Raw genomic sequence first — 24,953 nt, forward strand, 5'->3', positions numbered from 1 at the left:
TAAGGCAGTTATCGAAAACGAGTAGTAGTAGTTAATTGATATGTGTAAATATTATACAGTTAGCCGAGCCCAGTTAAAGAAAGGGATTTACAACTATCGGAGGAAGAAGCAGAGTTCAGGTGAGTTTCTAGCCCCATTTCCTTGTTATGTTTTCGGGGCTGTGTGCATACTCGATGTGAAGTGTGAATCCACTTACTTTACGTGGTAAGTGTATGCTATAGATGTTATATGAGGTATATATTTATAATGCTTGTCGGTACGTGAACGATCTTCGGATATTGCACGTATCGCCAAGGATAGCGATTGCCAAGTGGTTGATAGTGTGTATGAATGATGTGATGTGACTTGTTCACTACGTAAATACTAAACTAATATGAGTGTGACCAAGGCAGGTTGAGGTAGAGTGTGTTAGAGGTAGCAGGAGTCTAGTAAGGGTGTTAGTGGCATAGCGTGAGTGCGTGATAGGGAAAGCCTATACGTGCCTTCGTTATTAAGTGGCATAGCGTGAGTGCGTGATAGGGAAAGCCTATACGTGCCTTCGCTATTAAGTGGCATAGCGTGAGTGCGTGATAGGGAAAGCCTATACGTGCCTTCGTTATTAAGTGGCATAGCGTGAGTGCGTGATAGGGAAAGCCTATACGTGCCTTCGCTATTAAGTGGCATAGCGTGAGTGCGTGATAGGGAAAGCCTATACGTGCCTTCGTTATTAAGTGGCATAGCGTGAGTGCGTGATAGGGAAAGCCTATACGTGCCGTTGTAATTAAGTGGCTAAGCTGTAGGGGTAATTAAGTGGTTAAACAGTGGCATGTTAGACAGTGGACTATGTGTCTTCGGATACGTATATATATATTGTATGAAGTGGTTGTATGATAAGTTGCTTGATTAACTAGAACTCACTCAGCGTAGCTGACTTTTAGTATGCACGCAGGTGAGCTGATTATAGAGTTAGCATGAGGATGACACACGGCATGGATTGAACGGCTGGCATCTGAAGAAAGAAGTAAAGATGTTTTAAATATAAAGTTTTGTGTTATGGTATCAAAGAAAAGATTGAATGATTTGTAACAAATGATTGATGTTTTATATTCCGCGAAAAGTTTTAATAAACTCTGATTTGAAGAACTGTGTTTATGAGTAAATCCGACGCGAAAGTAGGGCTTCCGGTAACGGGGCCTTACACAAACATTATTAAAACATAAACGATACTAAACATAACAACTAAACATAAAAAACAAAGTCCGTCGTTTTAATCCGGGAATACTTATTTTTGGGTTGTAGAGCCGGACGACTCTCCCACTTCCGTTTTTTTAGCTTCCAAACTTCTTTTCTCTCGACAATACTTATTCGTATGTTTTCGTAATGTCGAGTTGGACCCTGCTTTAAGAAACTTCGAGCAATATTTGCAACGTGCCAACTCATGTGAGTTGGTCATGAGACACAAATCGTAATGAACCCAAACATCGGGGCATCTTGTTGTTTCGATCACCATAACAACGTCATCATTAGTTGCCATTTGTTGTCGGTTTAAGGTTAATTGTGGTTTGGAGTGTGTTTTATAGTTTTGGAAGTGGTTTAACAAGTACACAAACAAACCTTGCTATTTATAGTAAGAAAATAACCTATTTGTAGTTAAAAAACCGGTTCCAACGGTCAAAAACGGCTATATAGCCGTTGGAACCGGTTCCTAACGGCTATAATATTTAAATTTCAAAAAAAACCGGTGGAACCGGTTTTTACGTAAAAACCGGTTCCGGTTCATACCCTACCCGGTTCTTAAAAGTTAGCATATCTGGGCATCGGTTCGGGTCGGGAACCGAACCGGTTCTTGATTGGAACCGGTTCCATTTTACAACCCGGTGTGAAAAAACCGGTTTCGAACCGGTTCGGGTTTTCCAGTTGAACCCGATTTGTGCACCTCTACAAAATGAGGTAAAAAAGTCCATCCTTCACCAATCCATTCATGATTGTCGTTACCTTTTCGGCCTATTTTTACCCAAGCTCATTTTGTTCATAACCCTTTCATGATATGTCGAAATGACGGGTTTGCAAGGTTTAGTTTCAGCCAATCGTTTTGTCCACCCGTCAATCATATCATAGAGGCCGGGGCTGACTCAAGAACATAAAAGAAAACAAATTATATCAGAGAGAGATATGGTTAACTAACCTCATAAACAAAATACATGACATAAGGCTCGTACATATGGACTAAACCTAACTAACCACTTTAAGATTGATTAGATTATCATTTCCTTTTATTGTTTCCTTCGATGTGATTAACAGTGGAAGAATAATGTGAGAACTAGTTAGCCCAATGGAGTAACCGTGCTTCTCGAAGAGCTTTTTTCTTGAACTGTAGCATTCTTGGAAAGGATGACATGTCCATCTCAATAAAAAAACTGTGACCGATAAGATAGAGCTGGAATTTCTCGATTCCTCTTTTGACTGCCAAGATTTCTTTGTACATAGAGTGATAGTGTTTTTTTGTCACACTAAACGCGCCGCTCTTGTATCCACATATTGACATAACACCTTTGTATCCAAGCCGTATTTGTGGTAGAAGTTCTTAATAATTATATAGTTTATGTAATAATGCTTTAAGGTAGGAACTAGCACCGGTAGTGAGAGGCATCAAGCCATCAATGTGAAATGAAATGACTACGATATAGGGTATCAGATATGGTAGCTAACGAGTTCGTCATGAGTAGTGATCGGTTGAGTACAAGATAGATTCTAAAGAATAATTTGGAATAACATTACTGCTATATATACACACACACAAGTCAAGATTCCAATGTAACATACAACTGCATAATGAAGCAAAAATAAATAGGTTTAAGAATCACCATCAGTAGATTCCAACTGCTTACGGCTACCCAGGACACCTTCATCCCAGATCTCAACATACCTAGAAATCATTAAAATAACATACGAAAATATAAAATTTAATGCAATTCTCAGTTAGGTAAAAATAACAAAATCAAACCTGGATCCGCTGACATCAATACATAAAAACTGCCCGTCTCGCCATCCATTTTTAAAATGACCAAAAAAGATATCACCATTTGTCGAATAAAACCGCCCTTCACCGTTCGCCTTCCCCTTCCAAAAATTCACAAACCACCTATCTCCCGTGCGAAAGTAAAACCACCCCTACACAATAACAAAAAATAAAACATTAACCACTCGAATATTAAAAAAAACAAAATCCTAAAACGTATAGTAACATTCTTACCTTCCCGTGCATGACATCATCTCTCCATGACCCGCGAAAAACATCTCCGTTGCTGAAGCAAAAAGTACCCAATCCTGATCTTTTACCATAACGCCATAACCCATCATACATGCTTCCATCATTTAATGTCAAACGACCCTGTGAAACATATTTTTTACACGTCTTTATACAAAATGTTAATATGAAAACAGAAAACTAATACCTTTCCTTCTGGAAGGCCACCCTGGCACCGCCCCACGTATTTTCCTCCACGGTAGTTTATTTCCACCACAGGATTCCATTTTTTCTGTGATTCGCGTTCAGATTCCTAGGAGTAAACAATAAAAGTTTCATACTGTTAAAAGGTTTTCAAAATATCAAATACTGCATGTACTGTTCAGACCAGAAAAGAACATCAAAGTTTTTATCTTTTTTAAGATTACTGGTTTTCAGAAACCACGTTGGTAAATAGTCCTTTAAACGGACCAAACGATCAATGAACCATTTGTTTATGTTCGTTTATATAATAAATGAAAGAATACTAACAACATTTTTTGTTCATTTATCTAAGAACATGAACAAGTGTCTCGTTTGTTCATTTATGTTCGTGAACGTTCGTTTATGCCTGTTAGTTGACGTTTGTTACGAGTCCATTTGTATATACTTATGCTCATAAACGTTCGTTTATGCCTGTTAGTCCGATTGTTCAAGTTCGTTCAGTTAAATCTTTTAGATCCATTAATATTTAGTCTAATTTTATGCAAAATAAAAAACCACCCACTACAACTTAATTTAGTTTTGTTAATTTTTTAGGCACAGCCAATTTCTGTTCGCATTTACTATTAACTGGAGTTCGTTCATTATGTTCATTTATATTCATTCATCCATGTTCAGTTATGTTTCATTCGTTTATGTTCATGAACCGTTTTGATAATAGTTTATACGGTTAGTGAATGAACATAAATGAACACGGCAAGAAAACTCCGTTCGTTTAATGTTTGTGTTAGATCGTTCGTTAAAGTTAAACGAAGGAACATGAACATGCCATGTTCGTGCCCGTGTTCATTCAGTTCATTTGCAGGCCTATTGATAAATATAATTATAAGGTTACCGACATGTCAACTGCCATGTCACCATTTTGAAACATTGATTCTACTCACCAGCATAGAAGCTGCACGGGCAGAAAGTGAACCATTCTTTCTAGAAACATCTGGATACACTCCATTTTTGGCGCTAAAATCCACCGGTGCTTGCAAGTTGGCATCAGTTGATTCATCCAATGTCAAACTGACAGAAAACTGATTATTATCATTCATTTGAAGGTCACTAATTCCCTCTGGGTTAATGACCCGTGGGCCATTAAACGCATCTTTCGGGTCTCCGGATGGTTTTACACCAACCGGAAGTTTATAGGTGTTAAGGTTAACCATTAGACTATCATTCATCTCATTGGCTGCTTCCTCAGTAGTAAGATACCCTGGTCTTCTGTTAATCAGATTCTCTCTCTGAAGAGTTTGTGATCCTAGAAATTGTAGGTTAAGTTTGTTATTAGTTTGACATACAATGACTTTTGACTTTGATGACTGGTGAAACACATGCCGAAAACCAGAGGTATCGATTCAAACCGATACTTACAAAAAAGTTGATTGGGTTGTGTTTTATTTATTTAGCCAAACGGGCCAAATCAAAACTTACCTAAAAACAAGAACTGGTCAAATGGATTAATAAGCGCTCTAATTCAGATTAGTAATCGTATCATATCAGCGAAGTAAGTATTTATATCTTTTAAAGAACTATAAATGTTAGCGGTTTAACCCAATCCGACTTGTTTTGGCTCATACTAAAACATGACCAGCTAATCAACCACAGTTAAATAATGAAATTCTACCTTCTGCTGACTCGTTGTAGAAGGTGGCTTGTGGGAATTCAGTATCACTTTGTTCAGTAACATCAGTGTCCCTAAAAGTGGAAAAAAGGAAGTTAAGTTTACAATAATTGGATATGAAGATGCAAGTTTTTTATAATTTAAATAACATAAAACGATGACATTATGACCAACCTTGATAAAGTTTTTGCATCAGTGGCATTGTTGAATATTGACTGCAGTTCTGAAGACCAATTTTGAAAACCATCAACCGAACCATTCTCAGAACTTACATTCGGGTTTTCATATTTTTCCAGATTTTGTTCCCGGGAAGAAAATGTACTATTTTCTTGAGTAGTTTTTAGTTGTGACTGTGGCTTTAAAATGTTGAAAATGAAAGGAAAACGTTGGGCCAGTCTAGAAAAGATGCCATCTTTTTTAGAAGATTCTTGCCTTAAACATCTGAGAAGAAAATTAGACATATGTCAAGCAAATATTAAAAAAAACATGAATAAGACATATAATAGTTACCCGATAGTAAATATGGTTGTTGAAATTGAGCCAGGACCCATATCTGGTTCATGAACTACTGAAGTTAAAATTTCCCCCTCCCATTCTGCAACTTGGCGAAATGTACTCAAAATGCCATGCAAATCCTTGCTGTCAATGACAGCTGGACTTGTGAGGATGAATACAACAGTTCCATTTAAGTCCTGAAATTTCATAAAGTAGAACTAAGGAATGCAATGAACATAAAAATATCATATAATAATGGGAAAATAATGTATTTATACTAACTGACCTTAACACCTGAGCCAAGAAAAGGGCAATCATATATGGCTTGAATAATCGATGTTTCAATGTCGCGACCAACCCCATATCCAATTTTTGCCTCCTTATAGCTTCCTAAAATCTGAAAATAATAAATTCTTGTGTTCAGAATGGTGTAAAATTCTACAAGTTCTCGTTTATCAATAAACAATGATACCTTTTTGAGGTCTTTGACTTCAATTTCTTTCATACTCCCATGTGGACTATCCAGAAATTTTCTGCTGGACCCCTGGCAGTTATAGAACCAAAGAGTTAACAAATTAAAAGGGCATGATGGCATGATGCATCTGGAATATGAAGTATGTTGACCACTTACAGAGGTCAAAATAGAGACTGCATTTAATGACATCAGCACAGCTTTATTTGCAATCTGCAATGCCTCATCTAAAGTTACTAGGTCTTTTTCTAAAAGTACATTCGCGTCAACCACTGCAATGCAGAAAAAAAGTTAGCACATATTTCATTGACTAGAGAGGTAATTAGTTAATTACAAGTATGATATCCAATAAGCAACACTTAAATTACACATCTGATACAAAATACATGCACAGTGAAAATAACGTTAAAAGTGGCGGAAGGTTAATCAGGCATCATGTGGTGGCGTTGATAGCCGAAAGACAAGGGTACATGCACCAATCGGTCGGTGTCCCGATGGTTGAGTGTTATGTGTCTTATGTCCAAGGCTTGATGCAAAACTACTATCGAGCCGAGGGTCTCACCGGAAGCAGCCTCTCTATCCCTATGGGGTAGAGGTAAGGCTGTCTACATCTTACCCTCCTCAGACCCTACTATAGCTTTGCTATTGGTGGGATATACTGAGTACGATGATGATGATGATGATGATGATGATCTGATACAAAATACTCACTTATACAGAAATCTGTAAGCCCTTCAAGTTTACAGAGTAAATCTTTAACCTGAAGATAAAGGCACAAAGCATGCATTAGGTAAGTTGTAAGTTGTAACATGATGACAATGCAGAAGGCGATACGGGCATTTCTAAACATTTAATGGAATCATTCTTTTGTGTGTTCCTAAAAATTTCACTAAGTAAACAAGAAGATTAAAACCTCATTTTGGCGCCTTTGTCCCTCAAATCTGAAAGGCTTCAGAATGATGGTTACAGTAAAGCCATTTGCAAGCTTTATTGATTCAAATATATCATGCACCGTGGTAAGATCTGAGCCATAAGATGCCCCAGCCACCTAGAGGAAAGAAAGAAATGGCTTACATAGATACAAGAACATGAAAAACAAAGAATATTCTTTGGCAAAAATGTGGCAAACTTTTATCTATTTGAAAGCAGTTTCATATAGGTAAGAGTCAAGGAATGTACAAACAAGTATAAGCGCTTTTGAACATGATTCCATGAACATCCGCTTTTCCACAGCTGTTTTGCTCAAATCTGAGAAATGAAACATCAAACATGTAAGTAATAAAATTCACATAGGTATGAGTTTCACTATATGACAAACGAGTAGAATTTTCAAATAAAAATAGATGCTGTCGATGATCAAACTTACAAGAATCTTAACATTCAGTTCAATACATACATAACAATCTCTCAATCAATTAGTTGTCCCTTTAGTAAACTCTTAAGACTCAGTTCAATACATACATAACAATTTCTCAATCAGATAGGTATCCCTTTAGTCAACTCTAGAGTCTAGATTACTTGCATTATAGTAGTTTGCATGATGTTGTTTCCAACTTTATATCAAATTTTAAACAAAGAGAATGTGGAACAATGGCATATATGTCAAACCTGACCAGCGAACAATAAGTGTTTTATCTCAATATAACTCTATATTAGTCAATAAATAAACAATAACTCACCATCCCCAAGTAACCGTTGTTGTAATTTCACCTTAGATGTTTCATCCACAATAATATTCCTGCCATAAAAAAGAAATACACGTACATAATAAGCATTTACCCTCCTTATAGAGATATCCAATATCTTGCTTAAATACAACAGGCATGTAACATGTTAATATCATCGAAATGAAAGCAAGATTTAGTAATAGACTATGGTAGACATTAGCTAAAATGATACTCTACAAAAGTAGCATCAAGCAAACAAAACAAACGATTACAGGTGAAAACAGTTATGCTGATGTCACCAGAAACTTCAATTTACATAGCTTTTATAGAAAATATTTTATATCCAACATTTCAAGTAACTTCAGAGATCCAACTTCAGATATCTTTAGCTTTTGAATGTAAATTTAAAGATCTATCCGATTAAAGAATGGTTGAAACCACCAAAAAAATGATTTCATAGTTATACAGCGGTGTAAAAATCTGTTCTAGAAGGTGATTAGTCGCCGGTTACTCGCTAATCACTGGGTTGCCGATGCGACTTCAGCTAATATTCTCAAGTGGGATTATTCTCGGTGGCGGTCAAAATTGATCAAATTTCAGTCAAAAAGGGTCAAAATATTTGAAGCATTTGAAAAAATATATACCTATTACTAAAATCGGATTAATAAGCTTAGAATATTATAGAAATATATATATATATATATATATATATATATATATATATATATATATATATCCCGATTAATCGCTAGTCGGTACCCCACCGCCCAACTAGCGCCTGCTAGGCGAGTTTTACAACATTGGTTATACGCTTATACATGAGCTGGCTGCTTCTTGAATTCACCATTTAGTCATTTGCCATCACAAGTAAGCATATGATTCTAAAATCTACATCTAGCATACACTTTTATCTCATAACATAACCAATGCAAAGAAAACTAGTAAATCAATACACACTACAAACGCATAATTAGATCAACCACCAAAAATGCCGCAAATAGACAGCGTACCAGAACCGTAAACGAGGCATAAAAAAGTTGCATCAAGCAACAAAAAAAGGTGTTACAGGTAAAGACAGTTATGCTGACGTCACCAATAACTTCAATCTCTATTAATTATTACAGATAATAATTATTTTCATGTCCTACATTTCATTTTAGGCTTTGAATGCTAACTCACCAATTACAGTTACAAGTAAGCATATGATCCTAAAAAGACTAAAATCCACATCTAGCATACATTTCTATCTCATAACATAACCAATGCAAAGAAAACTAGTAAAACAATACACACACATCCAAAAATGCCGCGTACCAGAACCAATACACAGCTCTATTTCATCACCACTACACATATAATCCTAAAAATCCACATCTAGCATACATTTCTATCTCATAACATAACCAATGCAAACAAAACTAGTAAACCAATACACACTACAATCACACAATTCGATCAATAACCAAAAACGCCGAAAATCAACCGCATACCAGAACCGAAACCGAGGCGAAAGCGACTGCGAGAGCAAACAGAACTCGAGAACCGCATCCTTCCGGCTTCCAATTCCAATCACTTCCACAATTCCAGACTCTTCCAATATATTTCCCTCTCGGTACAGTATCGGCGAAGGCGAAGAGTACCGGTTACCGAAGCTCGATTCGATTAGACGCAATCGCTTTGAATTGCCGCGGATTGTTAATTTTTTAGAAGGAATGTGGCGAGTGAAGTTGTAATTGGCGTCAAGTGAACAGTTAGGGCTAATTGAAGATGAAGGTGAAGATAATGTGGTGCGTGTGATGTTGTTGATGGTGGTTAATGGAAGCTCCATTGAGATGCAGGAAGTTAGGGTTCACATTTGAGAGTTACAGCAAGTGTTTTGATTGAAGATAGCTACCGAGTGTCAGTTACCATGTGGATATTTGAGGCCTATTATTATTTCCGGTGCTCGCGCAATGCAGCGGGAAATGCAGGACTTAATAATCACATAAGAGATTTTTGGGTGCGTTCCATTTGAAACCATGGATTAATAATTCTTACTTTAAACTCAATTTAGTAGTGAAGTACAAATGAAACTATAATCTAACCATTGTTAATGGTTTATTTTTGTTGGGTTTTAATTTTCAACAGTTTGGTTTCAGTTTTTGATGACAAAAAACGGCTTGGCTCACGGCTTAGTTTAAAACCATCAAAACCGGACCACAAACGTCTATACGTAAGATGTATTTTTTTAACTGAAAACAAACTATGACAATATCATACTTAAATTAAAGAGAATAAGATGCTCGTTTTTATGGTGCAATTTTTTTAACAAAATATTAAAGTATGAAAAAGTTATGACCGTTTAAAAATCGTGGGGGAATTTGGGTTAAAAGTAAAATTATAAATAATATATATTTAAAAGATGGGGGATCAAAATTATAACTATTCTTTAAATTTCCAAATGTTAATTAAAGTTGAGGGGGCAAGGATGTAAATAATTTGAAGAATTATAAAAGATATGTTAAACATAATGTTAGAATACTACTCTACCCCTCTTTATAGTTGTACCATGTGCTTAAGCAATTGTAAATTACTTAAAATTGGGTGTCTTAATTTGTCCATGGGTGGTGCATTATATATAGTATAGAATATCATTTGGATGATAAATGAACCTGAATTTGAACTTACGGGTAAATTCGAAACTTGAAATATTTGGGACGGATGGTGTGACAGGGAATTCGAGTATGAGATTATTTATCGGTATGAACGGGTGTGGTATTAAGTGATATCCAAACCGATTATCTTAAACGTATACACGTGTTTACTCGTGTCATACTTGTAAATTAATTATAAAACATGGTTTTTGTAATTGTTTTGTTGTTTTTCGGTCTCTTCTAGCTTCTTGTTAGTAGAGGGCCGCTTTAGCTAATGAAACTTGTTGTTCAATAAAATATAATAACAAATAAAATAAGTTGGTGAAGTGGTTAAGTGTGATGTAGTTAAAGCTTGTGATTCATGGGTCAAAGTTTGAACCCTCCTTTGTCTTTTCAAATCTACTTATTGGACAATTTCAGTCCTTTGATCTAACACTTTGGTTAAAGCCACCACAAACTTGAATTAGTTGTTTAATAAGAATAATAATTAACTTTGATTATTAACTAAACTAACAGTAACTATGTCGATATGAACTACCATCACTGATTGTACAGATATAGAATGAACTCCTACCATGCCCCCTCCCCCATAACAACGTGCAAGCAATAACTAAACTAAAACCAATGAAACCGAATCAAAATTAATCAAAAAACGGTTATCGAAATTTTTTGTACTCAAAGTTAATCGAAATTAACTTCACCAAACCATTCATACACACACACACACATACAATTTTTTGTACCCTCGGTTATCATTAGTTTTTTCTCTTTCCTTCACTCACAATCACTTTCAACAAATATTTAAAAATTATATGAGTTGAACATTGACTTCTCAAATATACACAAAAGTTAATGCATTTTCCCTCTCCTCTACTTATAACATCATAAACCATTTCTTAAAATATAAAAACTCTACTCACGTATTATGGTGGATAGGATGAGAATGATTTTAACCGAACCAAAACCGACAAATTAATTGAATACACCAAATCGATTAACCAAAAACTAATTAATTAACCGATGACTTTGTTCTCGGTTTAACCAAACCGAATCAAACTGAACCGCACACAGCCTCAGTCTCTGTCTCTCATCATAATCAAAGAGACATGTTAAAAAAACATATATAAAGGTTTTACTTTTACCAAAGAAGATGTTAAAAAACTTTTACTCGGGTCGGGTCGGGTAGTAAAACATGTGGTAAACCAACATAAATGAGCTCCAGCTATCTTTCAACACTTTCACTCACCCATACCCTAAACATAAACTCACCCTGCAGCTCGTTACCGAAACAACAAACAACAATGGAGGCTGAAGGCTCATCAAAACCCATGATCGCCACACAAAGCCAAATGGTGGAAGCCAAGGTCCCACTGGCGTACCGTGACCAGTGCGCACACTTACTCATTCCGCTCAACAAGTGCCGTCAGTCGGAGTTTTACCTCCCGTGGAAGTGCGAAGACGAGCGTCACACTTACGAGAAGTGCGAGTACGAGCTTGTGATGGAACGGATGCTGCAGATGCAGAAGCTCAAGCAGGCGAATAAGCAAGGACAAGGAAACGCGATTCCTCTCGTTCCGAAAACTGCTAATGCGTGATTTGATTTTATGCTGCCCTAATTGGATCGGATCGGCGATTTAGGTTTGTGAGTTTCGAATTGGTGCTTCAATTTGATTATTTGAATTGATGGTATTGTGGTTTGATTTGTGTTCTAGGGTTTGGTTTGATTTTAATTTGGGGATTTGTGTGTGGTTTATTAGCATAGTCACTCTGGTACTGGCTAATCCGTTAATAATAATAATAATATTAATAATATAATAATAATAATAATAGATAAAATGAATTGATTCAACTTTTGTTGATTTAGATTGGATTTTATTAAATTGGGGATATGTGTGTGATTTGACTGTGATACTAGACTCTCTGATGGTATTGATTTGGATTATGGTTTGATTTATGATCTAGGGTTTTGCTTGATTTGAATTTGGGGGTTTGTGTAGATTTGATTATATTGGGGATTTGTATGTGGTTTGACTGTGAATTTAGACTCTCTGATACATCGGTTTGGGTTTGGATATCGGTAATTTTAATATCAGGCAAAATTAATATATGTGGCAATTAACACTAAGAATTCGGTATACTATCTTAACATTAACAAATTATTAACAAATTAATCTTTTACGACTTGCAAAACACTAACTATTGTAGCAAGTAGGAACTTGTTAAGACTTAAACCACTAACATTAAACACTAAAAATTGATAATTGAGACTTAAAACACTGATATCAAGGGATATATTGGTCAAGATTGGCAATAATACCGGGACCAATATTTTGCACCGATACTTTACAAAGGGACCTATAACCGATATATTACCGATATGTCGGCGATATCGACTGCATAGAGAATTTGTGATTTGTTGGTTTTATAGATCTTTTTTTGTGTCATTTATCTTAATACTGGATAGAAGCTTCTTAGCATCATCACATTAATAATAATAATAATAATAATAGTGATAATGATAATAATATATGTTTATTTGGTGATGCTGAACTAGACTTCTGGTGAGAGATAACATGAATGGATTCAACTTCTGTAGATTTAGATTGGATGCTATTAAATCGGGGATATGTGTGTGTGATTTGATAGTGATATTAGACTCTCTGATACTAGGAATATGCTAGTTGTTGGTTCTCAGAAATCATTTTTGGCGTGGTTCTATGTTAATATTGGATAGAGGCTTCTTAGGAGTGATTAATGATGATATATGATCATGTCATTTGCCCTAAATGTATTGGTTCGGCGACTTAGGTTTTGTGAATTTGGAATTGATGTTTGGATTTATTGTTTGTTGTTTGATGATGATGTTAGGTTTTGTGGATTTGGATTGTGGTTTGATTTGTGATTCAATCTAGGGTTTTGTTTGATTGAATTTGGGGGATTGTGTAGATTTGTTTGAATTGGGGATTCGTGTGTGTTACCAATAATAATTATTATTATTATAACAATACTAATGTATGTTTATTTGGTGATGCTGAACTAGACTTCTGGTGAGAGATAACATGAATGAATTCAACTTCTGTAGGTTTAGATTAGATGCTATTAAATTGGGGATATGTGTGTGATATGACTGTGATACTAGACTCTCTGCTTTTAAGATTTTGTTATTTGTTGGTTTTCACAAATCCTATATTTGTGATTATGCTTAAACTGAATGTTTTTGAATGAACTTGATAAATTATGTAGATTAAGTGTCTTATTTTATTTGATTAAATTGAGGATTCGTGTGTGATTTGTGTCTTGTTAGCTTTTAAGAATTTGTAATCTAGAGGCTTCTTAGCACAGTCACTTTGGTACTGATTGATAATAATATATGTTTGTTTGGTGATACTGGACTAGACTTCTGCTAGTAGATAACCTGAATGGATTCAGTTCTGTAGATTTAGATTGGATGATATTGTATGGTCAGATTGATCCGTGATAATTGTATGCTGCTGGATGCTGTTAGGGACAGGGAAAGCGTTATTTTTAATTTCTCTAAAATGTGATTTGTGTCTTGTTAGCTTTTAAGAATTTGTAATCTAGAGGCTTCTTAGCACAGTCACTTTGGTACTGATTGATAATAATATATGTTTGTTTGGTGATGCTGGACTAGACTTCTGCTAGTAGATAACCTGAATGGATTCAGTTCTGTAGATTTAGATTGGATGATATTGTATGGTCAGATTGATCTGTGATAATTGTATGCTGCTGGATGCTGTTAGGGACAGGGAAAGCGTTATTTTTAATTTCTCTAAAACTGTGAACGCTTGATTTATCCTAATTGTATCAGATCGGCAGTTTAGGTCTGTGAGTTTGGAATTGTTGTTTAATTTGGCTGTTTATTCTTGTTTGATGATGATATTCTGTTCCAGTTATTTGTGGATTTGGATTTTTGTTTGATTCCTGTTTCAAGCTAGGTTTTTGTTTGATCTGAATGATTTTGAATGAAATTGGGGGATTAATTTGGGGACTGGTGTGTGATTTGACCGTGATATTAGACTATCTGATACTAAGAATTTGTGAGTTGTTGGTTAATGATCATATGTGATTATTTGATTTGGTCTAGTTGTATCGGATAGGTGATATTGTTTTGTGAGTTTCAAATTGTTGCTTAAATTTGGTGGTTTGGTATTGTTTGATGATGAAGTTAGGTTTTCTGGATTTTTATTGTGGTTTGATTTGATCCAGGGTTTTGTTTGATCTGAATTTGGGGGATAATGTAGATTAAGTGTTTTGTTTTGTTTTGTTTGGATAAATTGGGTATTTATGTGTGTTCTGGCTGTGATGCTAGACTATCTGATTTTAAGAATTTGTGATTTGTTGGTTTTGACTACATTATTATACTTCCTGCTTCTAAGAACTTGTAATTTAGAGCCTTCTTAGCACAGTCACTGATTAAAAATAATATCTGATTATTTGGTGAATGGTGATGCTGAACAAGAACTCTGCTGATAGATGACATGAATGATTCAACTTCTGTAGATTTAGATTGAGTGACAGTGTATCGTCAGACAGTGTTTTGCTAGCCTGTGAAGAATCATTAACAGTTAGTTCATTAGGTAGTTTATAAAATAAAAGTAAGTTGCAATTATACGGTTCTTATAAAAGTCAGTTGCAATTATATTGTTTCTTTCTAGATGTATTTCTAGGTGTATATACATGAGTAAGTGTATCAATGAAGGAATGAATTTAGCCACTAAGAAAGATAAGTCAGTTTCACACAAACGTAATGAACAATACATTAGAATGATTTCAGTCATTGTTTTTATCTTTAGTTTGGGCTTTGTTTTTTGCCAAGTAATTAACATTTAGCATGTTTGGTATATACCATTACCCAATATTTGTATTTCTTAAGATGTTGCTATATTACTTATTAGGAGTCAAGTTGCTACCTCTTATGCTTGCCATTGTAGAACCCTTATTTTATATGCTACCAGTTTCATGATAAATATGGCAGGAAATAGGTAACTCTTTTATGTGAATAGTCCAAGAATGATTGTGCAGATAAGCTATATTTGACCTGCTTAGAAACATTAGCTTACAGAGATTCCGAAGAACGTTTAATGAGTGAAATGTGTCAATTGACTTTGCGAAATACTAGGTTTGAATATTTAATAAGGACTGGGCAGTGGACATTTTAGGGACTTGGGATACAAGGTTTATGATTTTATGTATTTAGGAACTTACAACAAGTCAAGTAGTCAACAACCTCAAACTGGGAAAGTCAAAGCATGCCATATACATATCTAGTTTTTACGCATGGTGTGATTGCTAAAGCTCAACATCATCTTTCTTGCATTGTTTTAAAACTTCGAATGATTTGACTTAAAATCTTAATCTTTTGTACAATGTTTAGTTAGCCCAATAATGGTAGTTATATGTGTATGCAAGTGTGTCTGTTATCTTGTCTATTGGAGATAAATTTTGTCTTCCAGTTTATGTACACAAATATAAAGTGGATGCGTGAAATTTTGTTGCTTTATATCGTCGCTGTAGAGATAATTTTGTTTGATATGACAGTCGTGTGTGTGTGTGTGTGTGTATACACTAAAAAATGTTTATTCTTGTGATTTTTTGTTGAAAATACTTATACTAAAATATATTCAAAATGTTTGCAGGGTGCTTTAAATTGGTGACTTTGAGTTTGGACTTCCAGTTGATGTGTTTTATGTTTCCAGAATGTATGAATATTTTGATCCTTGTTAATAAAAAGGAGGTACTATCTCTGTCTAAGTGTCTGATTCATTGAAATTACTCAACATGGGTAAAATGGTAAAACTGGTAGACAGTAATAAGTGCAGAGATTTGGTGGTTGGCTTTTGTTTAAACCATCTATCTACCTCCCTGCACATATGTTTATTATTCTGTTTTGTACCATCTTTGTCAGGTGGCAATATTTCAGTTGTTTCTCAAAGGCTCTGATTAAGTTAAATTGTTGTTTAGTAAGAAAATTCATATTAACTTCATTAGTTTTGTATAATACTGATGTGTTAAAAGTCATCAACCAGAAGAAATATGGCATTAGATTAATGCAAGCATATTTGGATGGAAAAAATAAGTTGAAATTGACGGAGGGACTAAAAGTGACCCCGCTTAAAAACGGTAGGAAGTAAAACAGTTCAAGTTTTTGTTCAGGGACTAAAAGTGACTCTGTTTAAAAACCACGGGAACTAACACAGTAATTTTCGTAATTTTCTCGACGAAAATTAAGCAAAAAGGAAAGTTGGACAAAATTAGAAAGTTGGACAATATTGAATTTTCATTAATTAATATTCATTAAAAAAGGAAAAGGTGATCACTGGTATGTATCCAGCATAGCACACTCATGCAACATCTTTTCTGCATTGGAATTATTAATGGCTTCCTCTAGTGCATCCATGTCCCAATCCAAAGTGGCCAATATGTTAATCTAAGAGGTTGTAATGAAACTTATCTTGAATGAAACTTCCAACAACAGTGGTTAAGGATTTAACTATACCATCTGGTTCCATTATTATATATTAACAAGAGGTGAGCGATAACCGACACGTTAACCGAACCGAAAACTAAACCAAAATTAATCGATAATTGAGTTAACCAAAAACCGGTTACTGGTTTATATTGTGTACCCTCGGTTAACCTATACTGAGCCGTTCATATAACATTCTAGCTTTTATGCCTCCATTTTTCACATAATTCTAGTTGTTATACATACAATTTATGTGTTTACAAGTAAAAAATGGTTGGTCAGTGATGTTAAGTTTTAAATTTTAGCCATAGCAGTCTGGATTTGGTTATCAGCCTAACCGAAACGATTAATTGTGTAACAACACGGTTAAACTTCCTAAAACAATTTAGCATACTAATAATGAAAGTATATAAAAGAAAGCGAACACAACAAAATAAAAGTAAAAAAGTTTTAAATATATAAGCATCAAGCAAGTCATTCATAATTGTAGCAAAATGTTAATCATCATTACACATTAACACAAAAACAAAAATAGACAACAGCCACATATATTATCATGCATCTTCATTATTAAAAGTTGCATCTTGTTAGTGACTCCCCCGGCCTGCAAAAGTAGACCAGATGGTAGGGGTTAATCTCTTTTAACCCCCAAACGGTATCCTGATTTCTCGAGATCAATATAGCACTCGAAAGTGAGCCAGATCAGCAGGACAGGATACGACCTCCAGACCAGAAGTGTAATATGGTCGTCCTCGGGGTCGAGGGTCATCTTAGCCTTCTCGAGGAAGACGCCGATATGGCGATAGCTGGGGGCGGGGAATAGTAGATGATCCTGTTATACAGGACCTTTGAGTCACCCCCTCTCAACTAACTGTCACCGTGGATCTGAAGAGTATCAACTCCAAGTTACGCGTGTATAAGAAGCAGATTGTTCCTGTTGAAATTAAAAAAAAATGTAAATCAGAAAACATAAAATTTATAGGATAAAGTAATAAACTACACATTTTGTTTTGACATACTTCTTTACATAAGCTTTTATCTCCAAAAAATGGATTTATGAATTCCTTAAATTTATACAATCATAATAATTTTCTAAAAGTGTTTCATGTCAAACATAACTATTACTTTGGATAAAGTTTTAACAACCATAATTTATGTATATTAAATAGATTGCCGAGTTTGCTTGTGTTAACTTAGATCTGTGGTTTAATAATCAAACTATACCTTGGCATTGAATATCAAGGTACTTATGGTAGAATAAGCATGTAAGTCATATTATTAAGTTTTCACATATATATAAAATAAAAGATTAAGTACCTTTTAAAGCTCAAGAAAACGTCGTAGCAAATGTTATGTGTTCCGTAAATAAAGAAATCCGAAGCCATTAACAGTAGATCTGTATAAAAAGTGGAGTAGAGCACGTTATTGTCATTCTTGTTAATGTAATAATATGTAAACAACTATATATAAACATACGTAGTTTGTGTAAGTAAATATAAAGAATAATATAATTAACCCGGTGGCCGGTACCTCTTTGAAGCAAAACGGATGGAAATGTGGTCGCCGGAAAACAAGAGTTCGTCGGAAAAATATATTTGTGTCTTCTTGGTCGCCGGAGACGGCGGCAGTGTGTGTACTAGGGTTTCTTGGTGGTGTTAGGTGTGACTGAACGTTTGAAGTGTGTTGTTAGACTTTAGGTCATATATATATATATCAACTTTACTTTCATATTAAGCACCTTCACTTCAAACTAAGTTACAAATGTAACCTTTTAGTTTTTATAAAATGTATTGAAATTATTTAAAATCATGTATTAAAGTTCTACATATTTGATATTCTTGTTGATAGATAATAAACGCTCTTTTGTGACAAGGGCATTAGAATTGAGTTAATTTGGTTAGTTGAAAATCACGATTTTCATCCCTAAGTCGTTTTCGTGTATGATTTAATGTTGATTCTTATTTCTTGTCATGTAAGTCCATACGAGAAATGATTAGTGGTAACTACAAAGGATTATAGGAGAAATGAAGTGTATGAATGAAAAGCAAGATTTTCGACGAACCACATGGACAAAACAATAATCAAGTCTGTAGAATATAATATTTGTTTTCCAACATTGTATGATACAAAGCAAAACCGGATGATATTCGGATGCCTTGTGATTACTTTTAGGAGCTGGATGATTATAATGAAACAAGTTGAATAGTCGGAGCTTAATGGTTATATGTAAATCAATGATAGTTGACCTTTTGCTTGAAACGTATGCAGTGTTAACGATTTTTAGAAACATAGGTTTGCCTAACTAGTTAACACGAATAGACGGTTGATCGGGCGATTCTTATGCCCATTTTGTAAGAACCTATTTTAAAATATATCGGTTCATGATACTTGTTTCCGCATTCAAACAAAAACTTATTGGTTCATGATTTTGGCTTAAAAAGTTGTGCTCACCGTCATCTTGAAAGTACCTTAGGGCTTTGAGTTGCCGACTAATGCACATTCGGGTCAAATTAGGTCAGTATTTGACATAACTGGGTTGTTGGAGGGTAATTTAACAACCAAGGATGAAGATAAACAGTTCTTTTTAACGATGTCTCATGTACGTGAAGCTCTTGCCTTCCGCCCTGCTTTCAGAAACAAACATCTAGGTACACCTTATACTTTTGTAATCAAAGTTGACTATGGTTTTCCTAAAGTGTGCCCATGTTATTCACTAAAGACAGTTTGTCTTAACATACAATAATCTATCTTGATAACTCATTTATGGTTAAGTTGGAACTACATGTAAATATTTATATGAATAAAAGGAATATTGTATACGTTTATTACACTGGTAAAATAAAATACATATAACAAATATATATATATATATATTTATATAATAGGTATAAAGCATGTAGTTTACAACATTCCTTATAAAATCATATCACAAAGAACACTTGTAATTTAGAATTTAGTTTCCGATGATGATGATAATAATAATAATAATAATAATAATAATAATAATAATAATAATAATAATATTTAGGACTGTAAACAAACTAACACGGAAATGAGCACTCAATTGAACAAATATATGTGTTCATGTTCGTTCTTTAAAGTGAACATTCCCATGCTCGTTTATGTTCTCAAACATACACGTGTTCATCTTGAATTTTTTTAACAAAGTAACGGGTATACTTGATACCTGGGGGTATGTAGCCCTCATAGCATTCACAATCAAAACACAAAAAACCTACCTAGACATTTAGTTCATGGAAGTTGATCGTTGATCTTCACCAAAAAAGGATCGGGTCTAGAAATCTGGAGTTCATTCGGTCGTAATGCGGTATGTTTTAGTTAATTGCTTAATTTTTTTATTTTAAGTTTAGTTTGGGTCCAATAGCTTAAATAAAATATGGATAAAAAATATTGTGCCCATTATATATTAGGTAGATTAAGATTCATATATATTTTTTAATAAAAAGTTTTTAAATGTATATATAAAAGAAATTGACAGCAAAAATGTTACGTGGGTTGTACGGCTTGCCCTACCATAGCGTACTTCGGCATGCTGGTGAACCAAACTCAGCTAATAAGTTATTACGTTATGTTTCTATAGGAGAGTTTTTTTACCAAAATAAGGGAGTGAGGAAAAGTATTTATTAAAATAGGTGAATTGAAAAGTATTTACTAAAATGGTTTTTTTGACTTATATTTTCTCACTACTAATCTTATATTTCAATAAAATTTCTGTATAAGCTAGATAAAAAATAAATTAAAAATAAAAAAAGCTTTAATGTTATTTTCTTGTTTATATCAAGCTTAAAAAAAATGTTCACGGAAAGTCTTATATATATATTCATATTTTTTATTCAACAAAACGATTTCAAGCAAAAAAAATTGTTTTTTAATTGTTTTGTTTTTAATTGCTTTATTATGTGTTATTTTTGTTAATTTTTTCTAGTTTTTTTTTCTTATATAGGAGTGTTAAGTTATTGCATTGGACTTGATATTGATATCGGTACCAGTGTTGTTTAGTCGGAATCAGTTCGAGTAATGTCGATACTGGTATCGATGTTGTTCATCCAAAATTGGTTCAGTTCGTCATGATGCCGATAAAGCACCGATAATTGTATAGCTTAAAATGATAATAAAAAGTACTCTAGTTTGAATACAACTTTCTATTCAACAAAATTTATAACTGAATGTCGAGAAAAAAATTTAAGACACAACTATGTATTATGTTTTTATGTTTTCGTGTATATTATGTATATCATAATAATGAATATGAATTTTTAAAAGAAAACTAAAAAAGTTGTTTTCATACGTTAGTTTTGATCATAAATCGAGCTGAAGAAATTTGTGTTTCTATCATAATATAGTGGTATTAGCAATCATAATGTATCCAATGTAAAAAAGATAAGGCCAGGAGAAAAAAAAAACAAAAGAAAAAACAATAATAAATCAACGAACATAGTCAACTTGCCATTAAAAACTAACCCTAAACTTATTTATATTTTAACAAAATAAAATCCAAGATCTTTGAACATCAACGTACACAGTTGAAAACATAACAGTTGGAAAAAACTTAGGTGATAATATGTTTAAATAGAGATCATGATATGGGATTATAGGCTTTTGCTATGATTAAAAACAAAAGGAAGAAAAAAAAACCTATTTAATGCATGCAACAAAGTCAAACTGATCACTATTAGGCCATGAGGTGTACTCTAACCTATCTTAATTCCACATAAGCTTCGCATCACTCATTTTTTTTCTCTTTCACTCTATATCATTCAAAGGAAATGGTTTAACCCCCACTTAACACATAATTAATATAACAAATCAATTAGTAATTAATACATAATTAATGCATGTTGTTCATTTTAACCCGTTAAAAGTATAACCCATGGGTCATTTTAACACACTTAACACAAGTGGGGAGTGGTTTAATCCATTTTTAAAGTGTCATATCACTTTAACCTATGTATGGGTTAGAGTATACCTCATGGCCTTAATTAAAACATGCTAAGCGTTTGCCGTATGCCCATTAATTGTAGTTTTGTTTTTTCAAACTATTCTACCAATTACCATATTCACAATTCATAATTCGTTTAGCCATTATTATATTAAAACAGATGGTGTCTACAAACAAAATGACTGACCTTCAGAGACATCATTTGTATCCGGAGATATAGACGGTATGTCTACAAAAAAAATTATGGTCGCATCCTTGTATTTTTATGTCTTATCTTGTGTGGCCTTAAGTCGTCGTATGTCTCAAGTTTTGTATGGGTCCTCTTGTCGTATATCCTCATGCTAAGTTCTCTCACTACATATTTACCCATCTTTTAAAAATCAATTACATATTTACTCTCCCTAAACTAGGCATATTACATTTCTCTATTTCATTAAATTAACTAATTAAATACTCCCTTCATTCTATTATAAGTGTCAATGTTTGAAAAACACAAAGTTTAAGGTGAATTAAATGATTACTTTTTTTTACCAATGTTATTGAAAAGTGGGTCCATCAATATCGTTTATTAATACTAGTTGTGTGTTTAAGGGTAAACTTGAAAATTAGGTAATAAATTTTGAAAATTAGGTAATAAATTTTGAAAATGAACACTTGTAAGTAGACAAATAAAAAAGAAAATGTAAACACTTGTAATAGAACGGAGAGAGTAACTGTTAAATAACTACCATCTCCAACACGACGCATCTCCTCCAACCATCTCCACCACTTCCCCCCACCATCATATACCCTATATAAACCCTCAAACACCAGCGAATTCTCTACAACATCATTTCTTCGTATCCTTTTGAGAATCAATATATGTATAACTCAATCACGGAACAATTTTCCGAACCGACGCAAAGTAGGAACCAAAAAACAACTTTACGCAGTCTGTCGGTGGTTTCTTTCCGGCATTTAAAAAGATGGTTACGGTGTACGGCGTTTTTCGGTAACCACCGGCCAAATTCCTCAACATTATCATTATCATTCGAAAACAAAGCGGATGCGATCGAATGGACATCCTGAATCACACAAATGGTCCAGTTTACAAACCGCTTTCAGATTTTTATTTTTTTATTAAGAATTTTCATTTCAAATGATTTTGTTAAATATTCTCATCTATGATGAGTATTTTTCATGGTTTGTAAACGAATTACTAAATCTTTAGATCAATCATAGTTTTTGTTGTATAATGGAGGTTTCACTAAACAATTACCTTTTTCATAAAAAAATAAATTAAAATTATTCAAAGGATTTGCTGTTTTGCCAAATTTTAGCCCAAATTAATACGTTAATAGTTTGTAATTTTTGATTTATTGGAAACAAAAACAAAATATGAACAGTTGAGTTTAAAACCAAAACAAATGATCTGTTTGTTTTTTTAACAAAAATGAAAAGACTATTAATTTGATGTTAAAATTTCAATATTTGATAGAACTGATTTAAAAATAAATATTACAGCACTGCAACCTTATAAAAGAAAAAACAATACTCAAAAACAACCTTTTTTTGTTGCTTCTAAGAACTTGTAATTTAGAGCCTCCTTAGCAGTCACTTTACTGATCAAAAATAATATCTGATTGTTTGGTGATGCTGAACAAGAACTCTGCTGATAGATGACATGAGTGGATTCAACTTCTGTAGATTTAAGATGACATGAGTGGATTCAACCCCTGTGAAGAATCATTAACAGTTAGTTTATTAGGTAGTTGATAAAATAAAAGTAAGTTGCAATTATATATATGTATTTCTAGTTGTATATACACGAGTAATTGTATCAATGAAGGAATGAATTTAGCCACTAAGAAAGATAGTCAGTGTCACACAAAAGTAATGATTTCAATCATTGTTTTTATCTTTAGTTTGGGCTTTGTTTTTTGCCAAGTAATTAACATTTAGCATGCTTGGTATATACCATTATCCAATATTTGTATTTCTTAAGAAGCTACTATATTAGTTATTAGGAGTCAGGTTACTACCTCTTATGCTTGCCATTGTAGCATCTATTGTGTTGAACCCTTATTCTATATGCTACCAGTTTCATGATAAATATGGCAGGAAATAGGTAACTTTTTTTCTATGACAGTCGTGTGTGTGTGTGTGTATACACTAAAAAATGTTTATTCTTGTGATTTTTTTGTTGAAAATACTTTATACTAAAAGATATTTAAAATGTTGACAGGGTGCTTTAAATTGGTGACTTGAGTTTGGACTTCCAGTTGATGTGTTTTGTGTTTTCAGAATGTATGAATATTTTGATCCTTGTTAAGGCTGAGGGGTGCGGAGCGCGAGAAGGGGCGCGAAAGCCCTTCCGCTCGCGCCCCGGGGCGCGAGCACCACACCACCGAGGCGCGAGAGGGGCGCGAGAGGGCGCGAGCACGCAGACCAAGGCAGACGCAAGGGGGATCACGCCTGAAAAAGGGCGTAAAGTGGCTTGGGAATTCGTGCATAGCCGTTGGGTGTGGATAAATAGAGCCGTTGGCTCTTTAAAGTTTATTAAAAAAAAAAACTTTTTCTCTATATAAACCAATATCAACCCAATATCACATACCACATATCACATACCATCAACCCATTTTAACCATATCAAACACAACTTCAATCTCCAAACTCATATATAATATCCCAAAACCAATTTTTTTTTTAAAAATAATGTCGTCGTACTCGTCTGATTCCGACTCCTCCGAAGAGGATGATTTGCTTCTTCATGTAGGGGGGGTTTTGACCGCAACCGTGGTCAATCTCTTGCAAAATCAAGCCCATCAACCCCGACTCCCGAGGGTTAGAGCACCACCTCGTGATCGTGATCGATCGGGTGCTAACGATACTTTGATGAGGCATTATTTTAGCCCTCAACAGGTATACGCGGAGTCGGATTTTCGAACTCGTTTTCGAATGAGCAGGCAATTGTTCACGCGTATAGCGAGTGATTTAGAGGCACGGTATCCCTTTTTTCAACAAAGGGAGGATGCTAGGGGTCTTCCCGGTTTTACCCCTCTTCAAAAATGCACGGCTGCTATCCGTCAATTAGCGTACGGCATCTCGTCGGACGCTTTGGATGAGTATTTACAGATGTCGAAAAGGGTTGCACGTGAATCCCT

The 24,953-nt window shown here is 34.2% G+C and overlaps 1 protein-coding gene and 1 pseudogene across 5 annotated transcripts; one reads left to right on the forward strand and one right to left on the reverse strand.

Annotated features, from left to right (window-relative positions):
- Nucleotides 1–2,620: 2,620 nt before the first annotated feature.
- LOC143605472 (protein ACCUMULATION AND REPLICATION OF CHLOROPLASTS 3, chloroplastic-like) lies at nucleotides 2,621–9,662 on the reverse strand. 2 transcript variants are annotated; one of them, XM_077081570.1, is made up of 16 exons: nucleotides 9,221–9,662; nucleotides 7,743–7,801; nucleotides 7,247–7,311; nucleotides 6,977–7,111; nucleotides 6,775–6,823; nucleotides 6,223–6,335; nucleotides 6,064–6,135; nucleotides 5,878–5,988; nucleotides 5,607–5,788; nucleotides 5,271–5,537; nucleotides 5,100–5,170; nucleotides 4,372–4,733; nucleotides 3,435–3,539; nucleotides 3,233–3,370; nucleotides 2,984–3,150; nucleotides 2,621–2,905 (listed from the first exon to the last, which is right to left on the reverse strand). In XM_077081570.1, exons 1-16 carry the CDS (start codon nucleotides 9,556–9,558, stop codon nucleotides 2,833–2,835), a joined length of 2,307 nt encoding a protein of 768 aa, XP_076937685.1. In that variant the 5' UTR covers nucleotides 9,559–9,662; the 3' UTR covers nucleotides 2,621–2,832. The 2 variants fall into 2 exon arrangements, with proteins under 2 accessions (XP_076937685.1, XP_076937686.1); XM_077081571.1 differs by lacking the exons at nucleotides 6,775–6,823; nucleotides 6,977–7,111; nucleotides 7,247–7,311 and having other exon boundaries at nucleotides 2,622–2,905.
- A 1,967-nt stretch (nucleotides 9,663–11,629) lies between these two features.
- LOC143605473 (NADH dehydrogenase [ubiquinone] 1 beta subcomplex subunit 7 pseudogene) lies at nucleotides 11,630–24,119 on the forward strand (annotated as a pseudogene). Of its 3 annotated transcripts, none has more exons than XR_013148546.1 (2): nucleotides 11,630–12,001; nucleotides 24,035–24,119. The product of XR_013148546.1 is annotated as an NADH dehydrogenase [ubiquinone] 1 beta subcomplex subunit 7 pseudogene, transcript variant X2 (transcript). The 3 variants fall into 3 exon arrangements; XR_013148547.1 differs by lacking the exon at nucleotides 24,035–24,119 and adding an exon at nucleotides 16,021–16,135 and having other exon boundaries at nucleotides 11,630–12,005; XR_013148545.1 differs by lacking the exon at nucleotides 24,035–24,119 and adding an exon at nucleotides 16,021–16,135.
- The last annotated feature ends 834 nt before the right edge of the window (nucleotides 24,120–24,953 follow it).

This window comes from Bidens hawaiensis, unplaced genomic scaffold (assembly GCF_021521415.1).
Source record: "Bidens hawaiensis isolate Kalapana, Puna unplaced genomic scaffold, B.hawaiensis_p1.1 tig00069700_1, whole genome shotgun sequence".
NCBI classification, from domain to species: Eukaryota; Viridiplantae; Streptophyta; class Magnoliopsida; order Asterales; family Asteraceae; genus Bidens; species Bidens hawaiensis.